The sequence below is a fragment of the Aquarana catesbeiana genome, linkage group LG01 (assembly GCF_042186555.1).
Source record: "Aquarana catesbeiana isolate 2022-GZ linkage group LG01, ASM4218655v1, whole genome shotgun sequence".
NCBI classification, from domain to species: Eukaryota; Metazoa; Chordata; class Amphibia; order Anura; family Ranidae; genus Aquarana; species Aquarana catesbeiana.
Genome location: NC_133324.1, coordinates 46,435,683 through 46,451,052, shown reverse-complemented (window position 1 = coordinate 46,451,052; position 15,370 = coordinate 46,435,683). Strand labels below are relative to the sequence as shown.

At 48.9% G+C, this 15,370-nt stretch overlaps 1 protein-coding gene across 1 annotated transcript in view; it reads left to right on the top strand.

Annotated features, from left to right (window-relative positions):
- LOC141130885 (protein unc-13 homolog B-like) overlaps positions 1-15,370 on the top strand; it is a gene marked incomplete in the record, with an annotated part of 525,591 nt that overhangs the window by 6,398 nt on the left and 503,823 nt on the right. Inside the window, 1 exon segment of the mRNA XM_073618170.1 lies at positions 3,466-3,543. Coding sequence (XP_073474271.1) covers positions 3,522-3,543 — 22 coding nt within the window.

Sequence of the window (15,370 nt, the reverse complement as noted above, 5' to 3'; positions counted from 1 at the left end):
GTATGGACCCCCCCCCGCTACCTCTACTATTATCCCTGTGTCCTTCCTCTTGTATGGAACCCCCCCCCCCCGCTACCTCTACTAATACCCCTATGTCCCTCCTCCTGTATGGACCCCCCCTCTACCTCTACTAATACCCCTGTGTCCTTCCTCCTGAATGGACCCCCCCCCCCGCTACCTCTACTAATACCCCTTTGTCCCTCCTCCTGTATGGACCCCCCCCCGCTATCTCTACTAATAGCCCTGTGTCCTTCCTCTTGTATGGAACCCCCCCCCCCACTACCACTACTAATACCCCTGTGTCCTTCTTTCTGTATGGACCCCCCCCGCTACCTCTACTAATACCCCTTTGTCCCTCCTCCTGTATGGACCCCCCCCGCTATCTCTACTAATAGCCCTGTGTCCTTCCTCTTGTATGGAACCCCCCCCCCCCGCTACCACTACTAATACCCCTGTGTCCTTCCTCCTGTATGGACCCCCCCTCTACCTCTACTAATACCCCTTTGTCCCTCCTCCTGTATGGACCCCCCCCCCCGCTATCTCTACTAATAGCCCTGTGTCCTTCCTCTTGTATGGACCCCCCCCCCCCACTACCACTACTAATACCCCTGTGTCCCTCCTCCTGTATGGACCCCCCCGCTACCTCTACTAATACCCCTGTGTCCCTCCTCCTGTATGGACCCCCCCGCTACCTCTACTAATACCCCTGTGTCCTTCCTCCTGTATGGACCCCGTACTTCCTCCTCATCTGTTACCCCTATGACATGTCACCCACCCCTGTCCGGGTCCCCCTTCCATCCTTCTCTCCGTGTCCCATCTGCACCGGAAACTTCTTCATGCACATCCCATTATTCAGTTATTATTCCCGCTCTCTATTTCCTCCATACTCCTCTCCTCTCCTCTCCTACTTCACCTGGCTTTTTATTAACCCCTTCCTTGCTTTCTGTGGGTACTCTACTATTCTCTGCTGATTCACAACACGCAATGCTGCTGGTCACAGCCATTCATCATTGTTCCTTCCCCATTCCGATCTCCTCCTTTATTAGGAGATCATCTTCCCTTGTCCGCCTCTACCCCTCTACCCCTCCACCCCCTCCACCCCTCCACCCCTCCACCCCTCCACCCCTCTACCCCCTCCACCCCTCTACCCCCTCCACCCCTCCACCCCTCCACCCCTCCACCCCTCTACCCCGCACCGCGTCACTCTTCATGGCACTTGCTGTCCTTTTTACTTATATTAATACTTTTTAAGAAGTTGTTCCCCCTGTGTGTACTTCTGTTACCCGTCACTTGTCTCTGTTTATTCTGAGAGCTGATCATCCTGTAGTCTGTCCACTTTTCTTCACCCTCTTTTCTCTGCTCACCCCGCTTAGTTGTCGTCCCCCCCCTCTGCTCTCCCCGCTCAGTTGTCGCCCCCCCCTATGCTCTCCCCGCTCAGTTGTCGTCCCCCCTATGCTCTCCTCGCTGAGTTGTCGTCCGCCCCTATGCTCTCCTCGCTGAGTTGTCGTCCCCCCCTATGCTCTCCTCGCACAGTTGTCGTCCCCCCCTATGCTCTCCTCGCTCAGTTGTCGTCCCCCCCTATGCTCTCCTCGCTCAGTTGTCGTCCCCCCCTATGCTCTCCTCGCTCAGTTGTCGTCCCCCCCTATGCTCTCCTCGCTCAGTTGTCGTCCCCCCCTATGCTCTCCTCGCTCAGTTGTCGTCCCCCCCCTATGCTCTCCTCGCTCAGTTGTCGTCCCCCCCTATGCTCTCCTCGCTCAGTTGTCGTCCCCCCCTATGCTCTCCTCGCTCAGTTGTCGTCCCCCCCTATGCTCTCCTCGCTCAGTTGTCGTCCCCCCCCTATGCTCTCCTCGCTCAGTTGTCGCCCCCCCCTATGCTCTCCTCGCTCAGTTGTCGCCCCCCCCTATGCTCTCCTCGCTCAGTTGTCGTCCCCCCCTCATGCTCTTTTCGCTCAGTTGTCGCCCCCCCCCTGCCCTCCTCGCTCAGTTGTCGTCCCCCCTGCCCTCCTCGCTCAGTTGTCGTCCCCCCTGCCCTCCTCGCTCAGTTGTCGCCCCCCCTGCCCTCCTCGCTCAGTTGTCGCCCCCCCTGCCCTCCTCGCTCAGTTGTCGCCCCCCCTGCCCTCCTCGCTCAGTTGTCGCCCCCCCTGCCCTCCTCGCTCAGTTGTCGCCCCCCCTGCCCTCCTCGCTCAGTTGTCGCCCCCCCCTGCCCTCCTCGCTCAGTTGTCGCCCCCCCCTGCCCTCCTCGCTCAGTTGTCGCCCCCCCCTGCCCTCCTCGCTCAGTTGTCGCCCCCCCCTGCCCTCCTCGCTCAGTTGTCGCCCCCCCCCGCCCTCCTCGCTCAGTTGTCGCCCCCCCCCGCCCTCCTCGCTCAGTTGTCGCCCCCCCCCCGCCCTCCTCGCTCAGTTGTCGCCCCCCCTGCCCTCCTCGCTCAGTTGTCGCCCCCCCCCATGCTCTCCTCGCTCAGTTGCCGTCCCCCCCGCTCTTCCCGCTCAGTTGGCCCCCCCCTCTACTCTCCCTGCTCTCCCCGCTCAGTTGTCGTTTCTGCCCCCCCCCCGCTCTCCCCGCTCAGTTGTCATCCCCCCCCCCCCCTGCTCTCCACGCTCAGTTGTCGTTCCCCCTCACCTCTGCTCTCCCTGCTCAGTTGTCGTTCCCCCCCCCTCTCTGCTCTCCCCGCTCAGTTGTCGTCCCCCCCCTCCCATGCTCAGTTGTCCCCCCCCCTGCTCTCCCCGCTCAGTTGTCGTCCCCCCCCATGCTCAGTTGTCCCCCCCCCCCCCTGCTCTCCCCGCTCAGTTGTCGTCCCCCACCCCCTCTGCTCTCCCCTCTCAGTTGTCTCCCCGCTCAGTTCTCGTTCCCTTCTGCTCTCCCCGCTCAGTTGTCACCCCCCCCTCTGCTCTCCCCGCTCAGTTACTCCCCTTTTCTGCTTTCCCCGCTCAGTTCTCGTCCCCCCCCCGCTCTCCCCGCTCAGTTCTCGTCCCCCCCCCGCTCTCCCCGCTCAGTTGCCCCCCCCTTTCTGCTCTCCCCGCTCAGTTCTCGTTCCCTTCTGCTCTCCCCGCTCAATGTCTTCGCCCCCCCCCCTCCCTGCTCTCCCCGCTAAGTTGTCTTCGTCCCCCCCCCTGCTCTCCCCGCTCAGTTGTCGTTCCCCTCCTCTGCTCTCCCCGCTCAGTTGTCCCCCCCCTTCTCTGCTCTCCCCGCTCAGTTGTCTCCCCCCCCCCCTCTGCTCTCCCCGCTTAGTTGTTGTTCCCCCTCTGCTCTCCTCTCTGGGCCCCCCCCGCCCACCACCAACACCTTGGTTCTCCACCTCTCTATTCTCCCCACTCTGTTTTTATTCCTCTCCCGTGTTTTGTGTTTCTTCTCTCCTCCTTCCTGCTCTCCCTGTCTTCTGTTTTGTGTAATTCTTCTCCTAGTGCTTTGCTTTTGCCAGGTGACTTGGAAGTCACTTCCAGCTATTAACCCCAATGTATTCTTCCTCAGGACTGCCCTATTCGCCTCATGCCCTCCCACCGAGTGACTCCCCCCAGACGGAGGCCATGTCTCTTCTGTGTGTTCGAGGTGAGTGCCCCACTTTACACCCATCACACCCCGTAATATTGGCGTCTTCCTTCTTTTTAGTAGGAAGAACTTCCTGTGCTCCGGTTTATTGTAATGAATCTTTGCCCAGCGTTGGCTTTTTTACAATTTGCTGAGGAGGATCGCAGTGATGCTTTTTATGGAATTTTCTATGAAATGTAGTTTTCTGACATGCTTTTCAAAATGCTGTCTCTGGATTGTATCATTTTAGTGGCTGATCTAGAACATTTGCTCGATCGTGGCAGCGAGTTGAATGGCATTTCCAGAAGCAGAAGTCAGCTTTGGCAGTCAATGTTGCTCTCCAAATAGGTTCTATAATATCCCCCCCCCCATAAACCTGTACACAGAAAAGCAGGTGAATGCATTGTGTCCCCCCCAATAAACCTGTACACAGAAAAGCAGGTGAATGCATTGTGTGTCCCCCCCCATAAACCTGTACAGAGAAAAGCAGGTGAATGCATTGTGTGTCCCCCCCCCCATAAACCTGTACAGAGAAAAGCAGGTGAATGCATTGTGTCCCCCCCCCCATAAACCTGTACAGAGAAAAGCAGGTGAATGCATTGTGTCCCCCCCCCATAAACCTGTACAGAGAAAAGCAGGTGAATGCATTGTGTCCCCCCCCATAAACCTGTACAGAGAAAAGCAGGTGAATGCATTGTGTGTCCCCCCCCCATAAACCTGTACAGAGAAAAGCAGGTGAATGCATTGTGTGTCCCCCCCCCCATAAACCTGTACAGAGAAAAGCAGGTGAATGCATTGTGTGTCCCCCCCCCCATAAACCTGTACAGAGAAAAGCAGGTGAATGCATTGTGTGTCCCCCCCCCCATAAACCTGTACAGAGAAAAGCAGGTGAATGCATTGTGTGTCCCCCCCCCATAAACCTGTACAGAGAAAAGCAGGTGAATGCATTGTGTCCCCCCCCCCATAAACCTGTACAGAGAAAAGCAGGTGAATGCATTGTGTGTCCCCCCCCCCATAAACCTGTACAGAGAAAAGCAGGTGAATGCATTGTGTGTCCCCCCCCCCATAAACCTGTACAGAGAAAAGCAGGTGAATGCATTGTGTCCCCCCCCCCCCATAAACCTGTACAGAGAAAAGCAGGTGAATGTATTGTGTCCCCCCCCCCCATAAACCTGTACAGAGAAAAGCAGGTGAATGCATTGTGTCCCCCCCATAAACCTGTACAGAGAAAAGCAGGTGAATGCATTGTGTCCCCCCCATAAACCTGTACAGAGAAAAGCAGGTGAATGCATTGTGTAGGCCAGTGGTCTCCATACTGCGGCCCTTTGCTTGCTTTTATCTAGCCCTTGGGGCATAATTCCTCTCCCTGTAACACCAAAGATGGGGCACAGTTCCTCCCAATGACACCAACAATTGGGCCCAATGACATCAACGATGGGGCACAACTCCTACCACTAACACCAAAGATGGGGCCACAATTCCTCCCAATGACATCAACGATGGGTGGGGCACAACTCCCCCCCCCCCCCCCCCCCCCCCGCCATGACAAAAAAGATGGGGGCACAATTCCTCCCAATGACATCAATGATGGGACACAACTCCCCCCAATGACATCAACAATGGGGTACATTTGGGCCCAATTACACCATTGATTGGGGCACAACTACCACTGACACCAAAGATGGGGCCACAATTCCTCCCAATTACATCAACGATCGGGAACAACTACCAATGATGGGACACAACTCCCCCCCCCCCAAATGACACCAAAGATGGGGCCACAATTCCTCCCAATTACATAAACGATCGGGAACAACTACCAATGATGGGACACAACTCCCCCCCCCAATGACATCAACAATTGGGGCCAATGACACCAACGATGGGGCACAACTCCTGCCACTGACACCAAAGATAGGGCCACAATTCCTCCCAATGACCTCAACGATGGGGCACAACTCCTCAACTCCTACCAATGATAGGGCACAACTCCCCCCCCCCCCCCCCCCCCAATGACACCAAAGATGGGGCCACAATTCCTCCCAATGACATCAACGATGGGGCACAACTACCAATGATGGGACACAACTCCCCCCCCCCCCCCATGACATCAACAATAGGGCAGAATTCCTCCTAATGACACCAACAATTGGGCCCAATGACACCAACGATGGGGCACAACTCCTGCCACTGACACCAAAGATAGGGCCACAATTCCTCCCAATGACCTCAATGATGGGGCACAACTCCTCAACTCCTACCAATGATAGGGCACAACTCCCTCCCCCCCTCCCCCAATGACCTCAGCAATGGGGGCACAAATCCTCCCACAGACACCAACAATTGGGACCAATGATGGAGCGCAATTCCTCCCACTGACCTCAACAGGGCACAATTCCTCCCGCTGATGTGGGGACCTTTTCTACTCCCATTGGAGTCTGGTCCTCCTAAAGTCTGAAGGACAGTAAACTGGCCCCCTGATTAGAAAGTTTGGAAACCCCTGGTCTAGGCGACATCTGATACTCTGAGATGGAGCCGGGAACTTTTAGCGTTTTCAAAAGGAATGTCAGCTATGGCAGGCACTCAGATAAAGTATGCTGATTAAGTTAATTTGCTCTGAGCTACAGGAACGCATTTTTTTTGGCTTAGAAGAAAATATGCAGCGGTGTCATTGCGTGGATGTCTGTGAGGTAACGTTTCTTGTTGATGAGTTTTGTTTTGGGTGCAGAGTTCCCTACTTGTAGTGGACAGCCTAAGAATTGGGCGGCATTGTGGAGCGCCTCCACCCTCGTTTCATTCTGTCCGCCCGCAGCCGCCGGATCATTACAGATCATTCATGCCGCACTCTATACCTGAGTCACAGGGCTGGTGGAGTTCAGCAGTAATAAGGGGTGGAAAACATGACCGGTCGGGGTCAGTCCACCCAGAACGGATAGTTTACTTATAACTGCAACCTGGCATGTCAGCCCCGGTTCTTATATGTCCTGATGGTCCCAAAGTGAGATCTTCTGACCATTGTTCCTGACCCTGTTCTTGTCCACCTGGGGTTTTCTTTAGTGTCTCCGACCACTTTTGTGTGTGTGTTTTTTTTTTTTTTTTTTTTTTTTTTTAGCTACTTCTGTTAAATATTTCAAAATATAAAATCCAGCAGGGATGGTGGGAACCCCTCATAATGGACACAGCATGTATACAGACCTGGGAACATTGTCCCTTACATGTTTGGAGAGTTCCTTGGTCTTCATGGCAGTGTTTGGTTAGTGGTGCCTCTTGCTTAGGTGTTGCAGCCTCTGGGGCCTTTCAAAAAGGTGTGTATATGTAATGACAGATCATGTGACACTTAGATTGCACACAGGTGGACATCATTTCACTAATGATGTGACTTCTGAAGGTAATTGGTTGCACCAGAGCTTTTTATGGGCTTCATAACAAAAGGGGGTGAATACATACGCACATGCCAATTATCAGTTTTTTATTTCTGAAAAATAGTTTTATATATATATTTTTGTAATTTTACTTCACCAACTTAGACTATTGTGTTCTGATCCATCACATATAATTCAGATTAAAAAAAAAACATTGAACTAAAGGCTGTAATGTAACAAAATAGATAAAAAGCCAAGGGGGATGAATATTTTTGCAAGGCACTGTAGATGATCTCCATGCATGCGTACGATCTTCTAGACCTGTCCCTTCATAATAACTTTCTACTTGGCAGCAACAAAAACTTTCCTTTGTACACATAGTACTACCAGTAAGTAAAACTGGAGGAGTTTCTGATTGGCCGACCAAACACTTGATCTTAACATGAAAAGATTCTACTTGCAGTTTACTGGAAATACCATTTAAGGCCATTACAGTGTTTACACGCCTCCTTTTTGCTTAGTACCGTAAACAATTGCCTATTTGACCAATTAATATTATTATTATTAAAAAAAAAAAAAAAAATATATATATATAAAAATATATATATTTTTTTTGTAATTCTTTTACGGAAGTCACAGTCAAACAATGGAGAAATGAAGCAAATTGAATATGAAAATGGTCGCAATGTATACAGCCCGTTTGGCAGATAGCGCAATAGTAAAAGAAACCAATACCATAGACTTGTGTGCTTGAAGCTATGCAACTATAATTCAACAAAATGATACGTTTGTACTGGGAAGTGCGCCTCCCGGTGGCCAATTGGACCCAGAATGAGGGCAAAGGGATTGAGCTCATGCATACCAAGATGTTCACATATCTGTAGGAAATATAGCGCCCCGAACTGAGACAGGTAAATGGGGTGGGAAGTAGAAGGGAGAGGGAGAAGGAGGGAGAAGAATAGGAGGTAGTCATGAAGGGTACAAATAGAGGAAGGATCAAATGTCCTTTGTACAGAAGGAGAAGAACAGGTATTTAAAAAGAGAAAGCTATAGCCTCTCGCCCCGGGGAAGAGGACTAAGTTCAGGAGGTCAGCCAGGTTGCCAGACCTCTTGAAGATAAACATCTGTGTACACAAAGCGTTGCCAGGTGTCACGTAGCAGTGAGGTCCTCCATGTCCCTAAAGTCATTCACTTTGGAAACCGTTGACCTTTTGAATAGAATTTTAGTATAGGAAGAGTCTACCAACTCTATCGATCTTGATTACTTCCTTTTTAATTAGTCTAGGTTAGTTCTACATGTTTTATCGGGTTGAGGACAGTCAAGTTCCTCCACCCCAAACTCACTCATCCATGTCTTTATGGACCTTACTTTGTGCACTGGTGCACAGTCATGTTGGAACAGGAAGGGGCCATCTCCAAACCGTTCCCACAAAGTTGGGAGCATGAAATTGTCCAGAATATCTTGGTATGCTGACGCCTTAAGAGTTCCCTACACTGGAACTAAGGGGCCAAGCCCAACTATCCCCCCCCCCCCCCGCTCCACCAAATAATTTGGACCAGTGCACAAAGCAAGGTCCATAAAGACATGGATGAGCGAGTTTGGGGTGGAGGAACTTGACTGGCCTGCACAGAGTCCTGACCTCAGCCCGACAGAACACCTTTTGGGATGAATTAGATTGCAAACTACGAGCCAGGCGCCTTCTCATCCAACATCAGTGCCTTATCCCACAAATGCACTTCTGGAAGAATGGTCAAACATTGCCATAGGCACACTTCTAAACCTTGTGGACTACCTTCCAGAAGAGTTGAAGCTGTTATAGCTGCAAAGGGTGGGCCAACCCAATATTGAATCCCACAGACTAAGACGCCATTAAAGTGTGTGTGTATAGCTCTCTATCTATCGATCTATTGATATATATATCTCCATCTCTATCATCTCTATCATCTCTATCTCCATCTCTATCATCTCTATCTCTATCATCTCTATCTCTATCTCCATCTCTATCATTTCTATCTCTATCTCTATCTCTATCATCTCTATCTCTATCATCTCTATCTCTATCTCCATCTCTATCATTTCTATCTCTATCATCTCTATCTCTATCATCTCTGTCTCTATCATCTCTGTCTCTATCTCTATCTCTATCATCTCTATCTCTATCTCTATCTCTATCATCTCTGTCTCTATCTCTATCTCTATCATCTCTATCTCTATCATCTCTATCTCTATCATCTCTATCTCTATCATCTCTATCTCTATCATCTCTATCTCTATCATCTCTATCATCTCTATCTCTATCATCTCTATCTCTATCATCTCTATCATCTCTATCATCTCTATCATCTCTATCATCTCTATCATCTCTATCATCTCTATCTCTATCATCTCTATCTCTATCATCTCTATCTCTATCATCTCTATCTCTATCATCTCTATCATCTCTATCTCTATATATTATGCGTCCCAATACTTTTTGGTAATATAGTGGAGCTCTCTCTCCCTCCCTGATTGGATGGAAGCTTGTGTTCACCTGATGTCACATTCGCCCATTATTTAACTGGGTCACTAGAACTTTCGCCATTTTTACATTGCAGTGAGCATAACATACACTCTCTGTTTTAAATCTCAGTCACCAATGTAGGAAATTGTAGGTAAAAACACAAAATTTTGAACATTCCGCAGTCCTTCCTTCCTTGATGGACCAGTTGTCCCCCCCCCCCCCCCCCACCCTTCAGTTGAGCTTTAAGAATCTGCTTTACCTTTGCACAGTTTGCATGACTTGTCACATTTATACAGTTTGAAAGGCCATTTTATTCAAAAGCCGTCCCTGAGCTCCAGTCAGTTACTTCACTTGGGCTGAGATGATGTCATCAGTTTGCTACAGGCAGGAGGAAGCATTTCCCCAGTCCCCCCCCCCTCCAGAGATCAGTGTGTACTTTGTAAGAAGTCACAAGGTGAGAGGCTACAGCAGGGGTAGATCTGTGATCCTAGAACAAGGCAGCGCTGCGCATGCAGCACCCGGCAACTCCCAGACTGTAACAAGGTGTCTATACTCCAGCTGAGCTCGTCCGGATCAATAATCCATATCCGGCAAGAATGAATGGAGCCGCGCTCAAACTGTCTGCTGCTATGTGTGGGGAAAAAGGCTTCAGCTAGGGGCGTGTACTACACCCTACTAACGTGTTTTACCCGCCCATGGGCTTATTCATTTACCTCTTGCTGGATGATTGGGTCTTTCTATCTTTCTTTTTTTCCAAATTCTTTTTTTTAGAGTATCCGGCATACACAGAGCAATAAATCACATTGGACAGATACATGCATCAAGTGACCCCAGAGAGGTCCTGAACTAACCGGAAATACAACATCCGTTCTTGTTAGCATGAAGTGCATCTCTCCGGAACACCCGGCAATAATAAAAGCGACTCCGTTCACTTCTAGCCATTGCTATTTTTCGGGCGTTTTTGTACAGGCGTTTTAAAGTTCAAAAGGTCACCAATGTAAAAGAATTAACACGCCTGTATTCTGCCAAAAAAAAAAAAAAAGCTCATGTACGTTCTTTAAGTGACGGGCGTAGTGCTTTAGGTGACAGAATGCCCAGATGTGAACAGCGGCCATTGAAATGAATGGGATTTGTCTTGTTGGGTGTTTTTTTTTTTTTTTTAGAGCTGAGGCTGAGAGCAGAAAAACATCTAGATGTGAACGGAGCCCCTATAGTGTGTGTGTAAGGGGGGGGTCACCTCTCTTGGATCAGGTTGTTGCTCCGACCATGAATGCCCAGGATAAAGCATTTTTCACATTAAATCAAGTGAAAGGATAAGGTAAGGACTAGAGAGAGGGAATCCTTCTTCTTTCTTTTCTATCATTCCTTCTTTTTTCTCTCCTTCTTCCTCCTTTCCTTTTCTCTCCTTTTTTGCTTCTTTCTTTTTCTCTCCTTTTTTGCTCCTTTCTTTTTCTCTCCTTTCCTCTCCTTTCCTCCCCTTTCCTCTCCTTTCCTCCCCTTTCCTCTCCTTTCCTCCTTTCTCTTTTTCTCTCCTTTCCTATTTTTCTCCTTTTCTCTTTTTCTCTCCTTTCCTCCTTTTCTCCTTTTCTCCTTTTCTCCTTTCCTCCTTTTTTCTCTCCTTTTCTCCTTTCTCTTTTCCTCTCCTTTCCTCCTTTGATACTTTGCTCCTTTCTCTTTTCCTCTCCTTTCTCTTTTTCTCTCCTTTCCTCCTTTTCTCTTTTTCTCTCCTTTTCTCTTTTTCTCCTTTTCTCTTTTTCTCTCCTTTTTGCTCCTTTCTTTTTCTCTCCTTTCCTCCCCTTTCCTCTCCTTTCCTCCTTTCTCTTTTTCTCTCCTTTCCTCTTCTTTCCTCCTTTCTCTTTTTCTCTCCTTTCCTCTCCTTTCCCCCTTTCTCTTTTTCTTTCCTTTCCCCTCCTTTCCTCCTTTCTTTTTCTCTCCTTTCCTCCTTTCCTCCTTTCTCTTTTTCTCTCCTTTCCTCTCCTTTCTCTTTTTCTCTCCTTTCCTCCTTTCTCTTTTTCTCTCCTTTCCTCCTTTCTCTTTTTCTCTCCTTTCCTCCTTTCTCTTTTTCTCTCCTTTCCTCCTTTTCTCTTTTTCTCTCCTTTCCTCCTTTTCTCTTTTTCTCTCCTTTCCTCCTTTTTCTCTTTTTCTCTCCTTTCCTCCTTTCTCTTTTTCTCTCCTTTCCTCCTTTTCTCTTTTTCTCTCCTTTCCTCCTTTTCTCTTTTTCTCTCCTTTCCTCCTTTTCTCTTTTTCTCTCCTTTCCTCCTTTTCTCTTTTTCTCTCCTTTTCCTCCTTTTTCTCTCCTTTCCTCCTTTTCTCTCCTTTCCTCCTTTTCTCTCCTTTCCTCCTTTTCTCTCCTTTCCTCCTTTCTCTTTTCCTCTCCTTTCCTCCTTTTTTCTCCTTTTTTCCTTTCTCTTTTTCTCTCCTTTCCTCCTTTTCTCTTTTTCTCTCCTTTCCTCCTTTTCTCTTTTTCTCTCCTTTCCTCCTTTCTCTTTTTCTCTCCTTTCCTCCTTTCTCTTTTTCTCTCCTTTCCTCCTTTCTCTTTTTCTCTCCTTTCCTCCTTTCTCTTTTTCTCTCCTTTCCTCCTTTCTCTTTTTCTCTCCTTTCCTCCTTTCTCTTTTTCTCTCCTTTCCTCTCTTCTCTTTTTCTCTCCTTTCCTCTCCTTTCCTCCTTTCTCTTTTTCTCTCCTTTCCTCCTTTTCTCTTTTTCTCTCCTTTCCTCCTTTTCTCTTTTTCTCTCCTTTCCTCCTTTTCTCTTTTTCTCTCCTTTCCTCCTTTTCTCTTTTTCTCTCCTTTCCTCCTTTTCTCTTTTTCTCTCCTTTCCTCCTTTTTTCTCTTTTTCTCTCCTTTCCTCCTTTCTCTTTTTCTCTCCTTTCCTCCTTTTGATCCTTTGCTCCTTTCTCTTTTTCTCTCCTTTCCTCCTTTTGATCCTTTGCTCCTTTCTCTTTTCCTCTCCTTTCCTCCTTTCTCTTTTTCCTCTCTGCACTTAGAGGAGGCCCCCCCCAAAAAATAATGAAGTCAGTAGCTACAACTACCGCATTAATATTAGGACACTTACCTGTCCAGGGATCCCGGGATGTCGGCACTGCAGTCGATCTTCGGGTCGGGTGTCGGGTGCTGCCACCGCCATTCCTGGCCTTTCAGCTTCACAGCCGGTTCCCTACCTGGCATTTCACGCTGCACTTTCTAATTGGTCCTGGGGCGGAGAAAGGAGGAGGGGAATGAACTTCCGGGAGATCGGAGCAGCGGCCCCGTCTCCTGGAAGTGAGGGAATGGTACCTGTCATAAAACAGGTACTTGTTTCACCCTCTCCCCTGAAAGGTGTCAAATGTGGCACTGGAGGGGGGGGACGGATAAGCCAGAATTCCACTTTTTAGTGGAACTCCGCTTTAAACTGTCAGCTGCATGAAGATCTGCATGTGAAAAACGGCTTCAGCTAGGAGCGTACCTTGCCCCTCTGATGCCCCTCTGATGCGTTTCGGACTCCCACTGGCTTATCGTAGAGGTGGCCTCTGCCGCCTTCCAGTTGATTGGGGCTGATCTGTGTTAGACATTTGTGAACACCATCAAATCCCGTGTCATCTCTATGTTAGCGTCTCAGTCCGGGAAGTAGATGCTGATCTTGGCTGATACCTGAACAAATAAGGTGCCGTCTTTCTGAAGTGTAATGCAGATGGAAGGTATCGTCAGGAGGAGTACTGTGATCTCTATGAGAAGTAATATCGGGAAGTGTTACACTTACACATTAGTTATGAAGCATCCGGTGTGCATGGGACAAACCGTCTTGAAGCCAATTTTTTGCGGAGCCGCAGAATGCAGAAACAGATGGCTCTGTGCCGGACGATTGTGAAGTGGAGATGGAATGCGTCGCACACACATGGAGTTATTGTAGGATAAGATTTGGTCTAATAATGTAGATGGAGGCTTGCAACCCCTACCCAATTCCGTACATCAAGTGTATCCAACACGTGGCCTACCAACCGTCTGCATGCGATTCACCATTGCTAGTCTAGTGCTTGGATCCTTAAGTAACAGTGATGCCACTGACACCAATGCCGGGGGCTATTATTTCCACCACTGACGCCAATGCCGGGGGCTATTATTTCCACCACTGACGCCAATACCGGGGGCTATTATTTCCACCACTGACGCCAATGCCGGGGGCTATTATTTCCACCACCGACACCAATGCCGGGGGCTATTATTTCCACCACCGACACCAATGCCGGGGGCTATTATTTCCACCACCGACACCAATGCCGGGGGCTATTATTTCCACCGCTGACGCCAATGCCGGGGGCTATTATTTCCACCACCGACACCAATGCCGGGGCTATTATTTCCACCACTGACACCAATGCTGGGTGGGGGCTATTGCGACCACTAAAATCAATAATGGTGCGGCTATTGTGACCACTGACCCCGATGTTGGGGGGGGGGTTAGGATTGTGGACACTGATACCAGTGCTGGGGTTTATCTTTGTGACCTCGGACACCAATCGCGATTCAATTGCAAACAAATCCAGCCTGCCGAGAATCTTTGGGTGTTGAGTTGTGGTGCAGCCCTTTCCCTAACTTGAGGCAATGCACATAATGGCAGGAAAATGCGCTGCTGTTGTGCAGCCCCCTGGAAGTGTCTGAGGACCTCCAATATTTAAAGTGGACACCACTGCTCTGCATGGTCTGAACCATCATTCTGTGTGGGCGGGGCTTGACTGAGTGAGTCTGCTCTTTATGGGGCTATTTCTAAAGAATCTACAATGTCCATTTCTCATTTTCTCTTCTTTTTCTCCTGCCCCTTGTTAGACGATTTGCACTGTGGCATAGCTGACTCCTTGTACTGCTTCACCCTCTCGTCTGAGCTCTGCTGTACAGGGATTGCAGGCTGCCGGTATCAAGTCAGATTCTTGCAGGCACTTAAAGCGGTATTAAACCCAAAAGCAGACATTTTATGCTTTCATGTTGATTACACCAAATTCTGATCCTACCATCTGAATGTCACAGCTGAAATCGAGACTCATCAGACTAGGCAACGTTTTTTCCAATCTTCTATTGTCCAATTTTGGTGATCCTGTGCGAATTGTAGCCTCAGTTTCCTGTTCCTAGGAGTGGCACCTGGTGTGGTCTTCTGCTGCTGTAGCCCATCTGCTTCAAGGTTTGATGTGCTGTGCATTCAGAGATGGTATTCTGCATACCTTGGATGTAACGAGAGGTTATTTGAGTCCCTATTACCTTTCTATCATCTAGAACCAGTCTGCTCATTCTCCACTGATGTCAACAAGGCATTTTCCTCCACACAGCTGCCGCTCACTGGATATTTTCTCTTTTTCGGACCATTCTCTGTAAACCCGAGAGACGGTTGTGTGAAATCTCAGTAGATCGGCAGTTTTTGAAATATTCAGACCAGCGTGCCTGGAACCAACAACCATACTACCTTCAAAGTCACCTAAATCACCTTTCTTCCTCATTCTGATGCTCAGTTTGAACTTCAAGTCGTCTTCACCACATCTAGATTCCTAAATGCATTGAGCTGCTGCCATGTGATTGGCTGATTAGCAATTCATGTTACTAAGCAATTAAACAGGTGTACCTAATAAAGTGGCCGGTGAGTGTATATCATCCTAGAGTTCAGCTTTAAGGGTGATGTTTTGGTGAATTCTCCGAATGTTCTCATAATTGGTGTGCTGAAGGTTTGTGTCACCTCATTAGGCCGGAGAAAAGTGTCATCAACATTCTTGCCCTCCCACTCGGGTCATTATGTTTATCACCCTGGCGGATATGACTTTTTTTTTTTTTTCTCTTTTGCCCGTCGCTTGTTCTAGAAGTGTGCTCTGTGTATTGAGAGCTGTCAGCTGCACTCCGCTAATTGGACGGTACCGGCGCTGTGGAAGAGGTGAAGGCCCCCTTCTTGGTTTCAGGGGGGGGGGGGGGGGCTCCACGTTGAGTCATTAACCTCGTTGTTTCCAGAAATGGCCCTTTTGGAATGTTACGT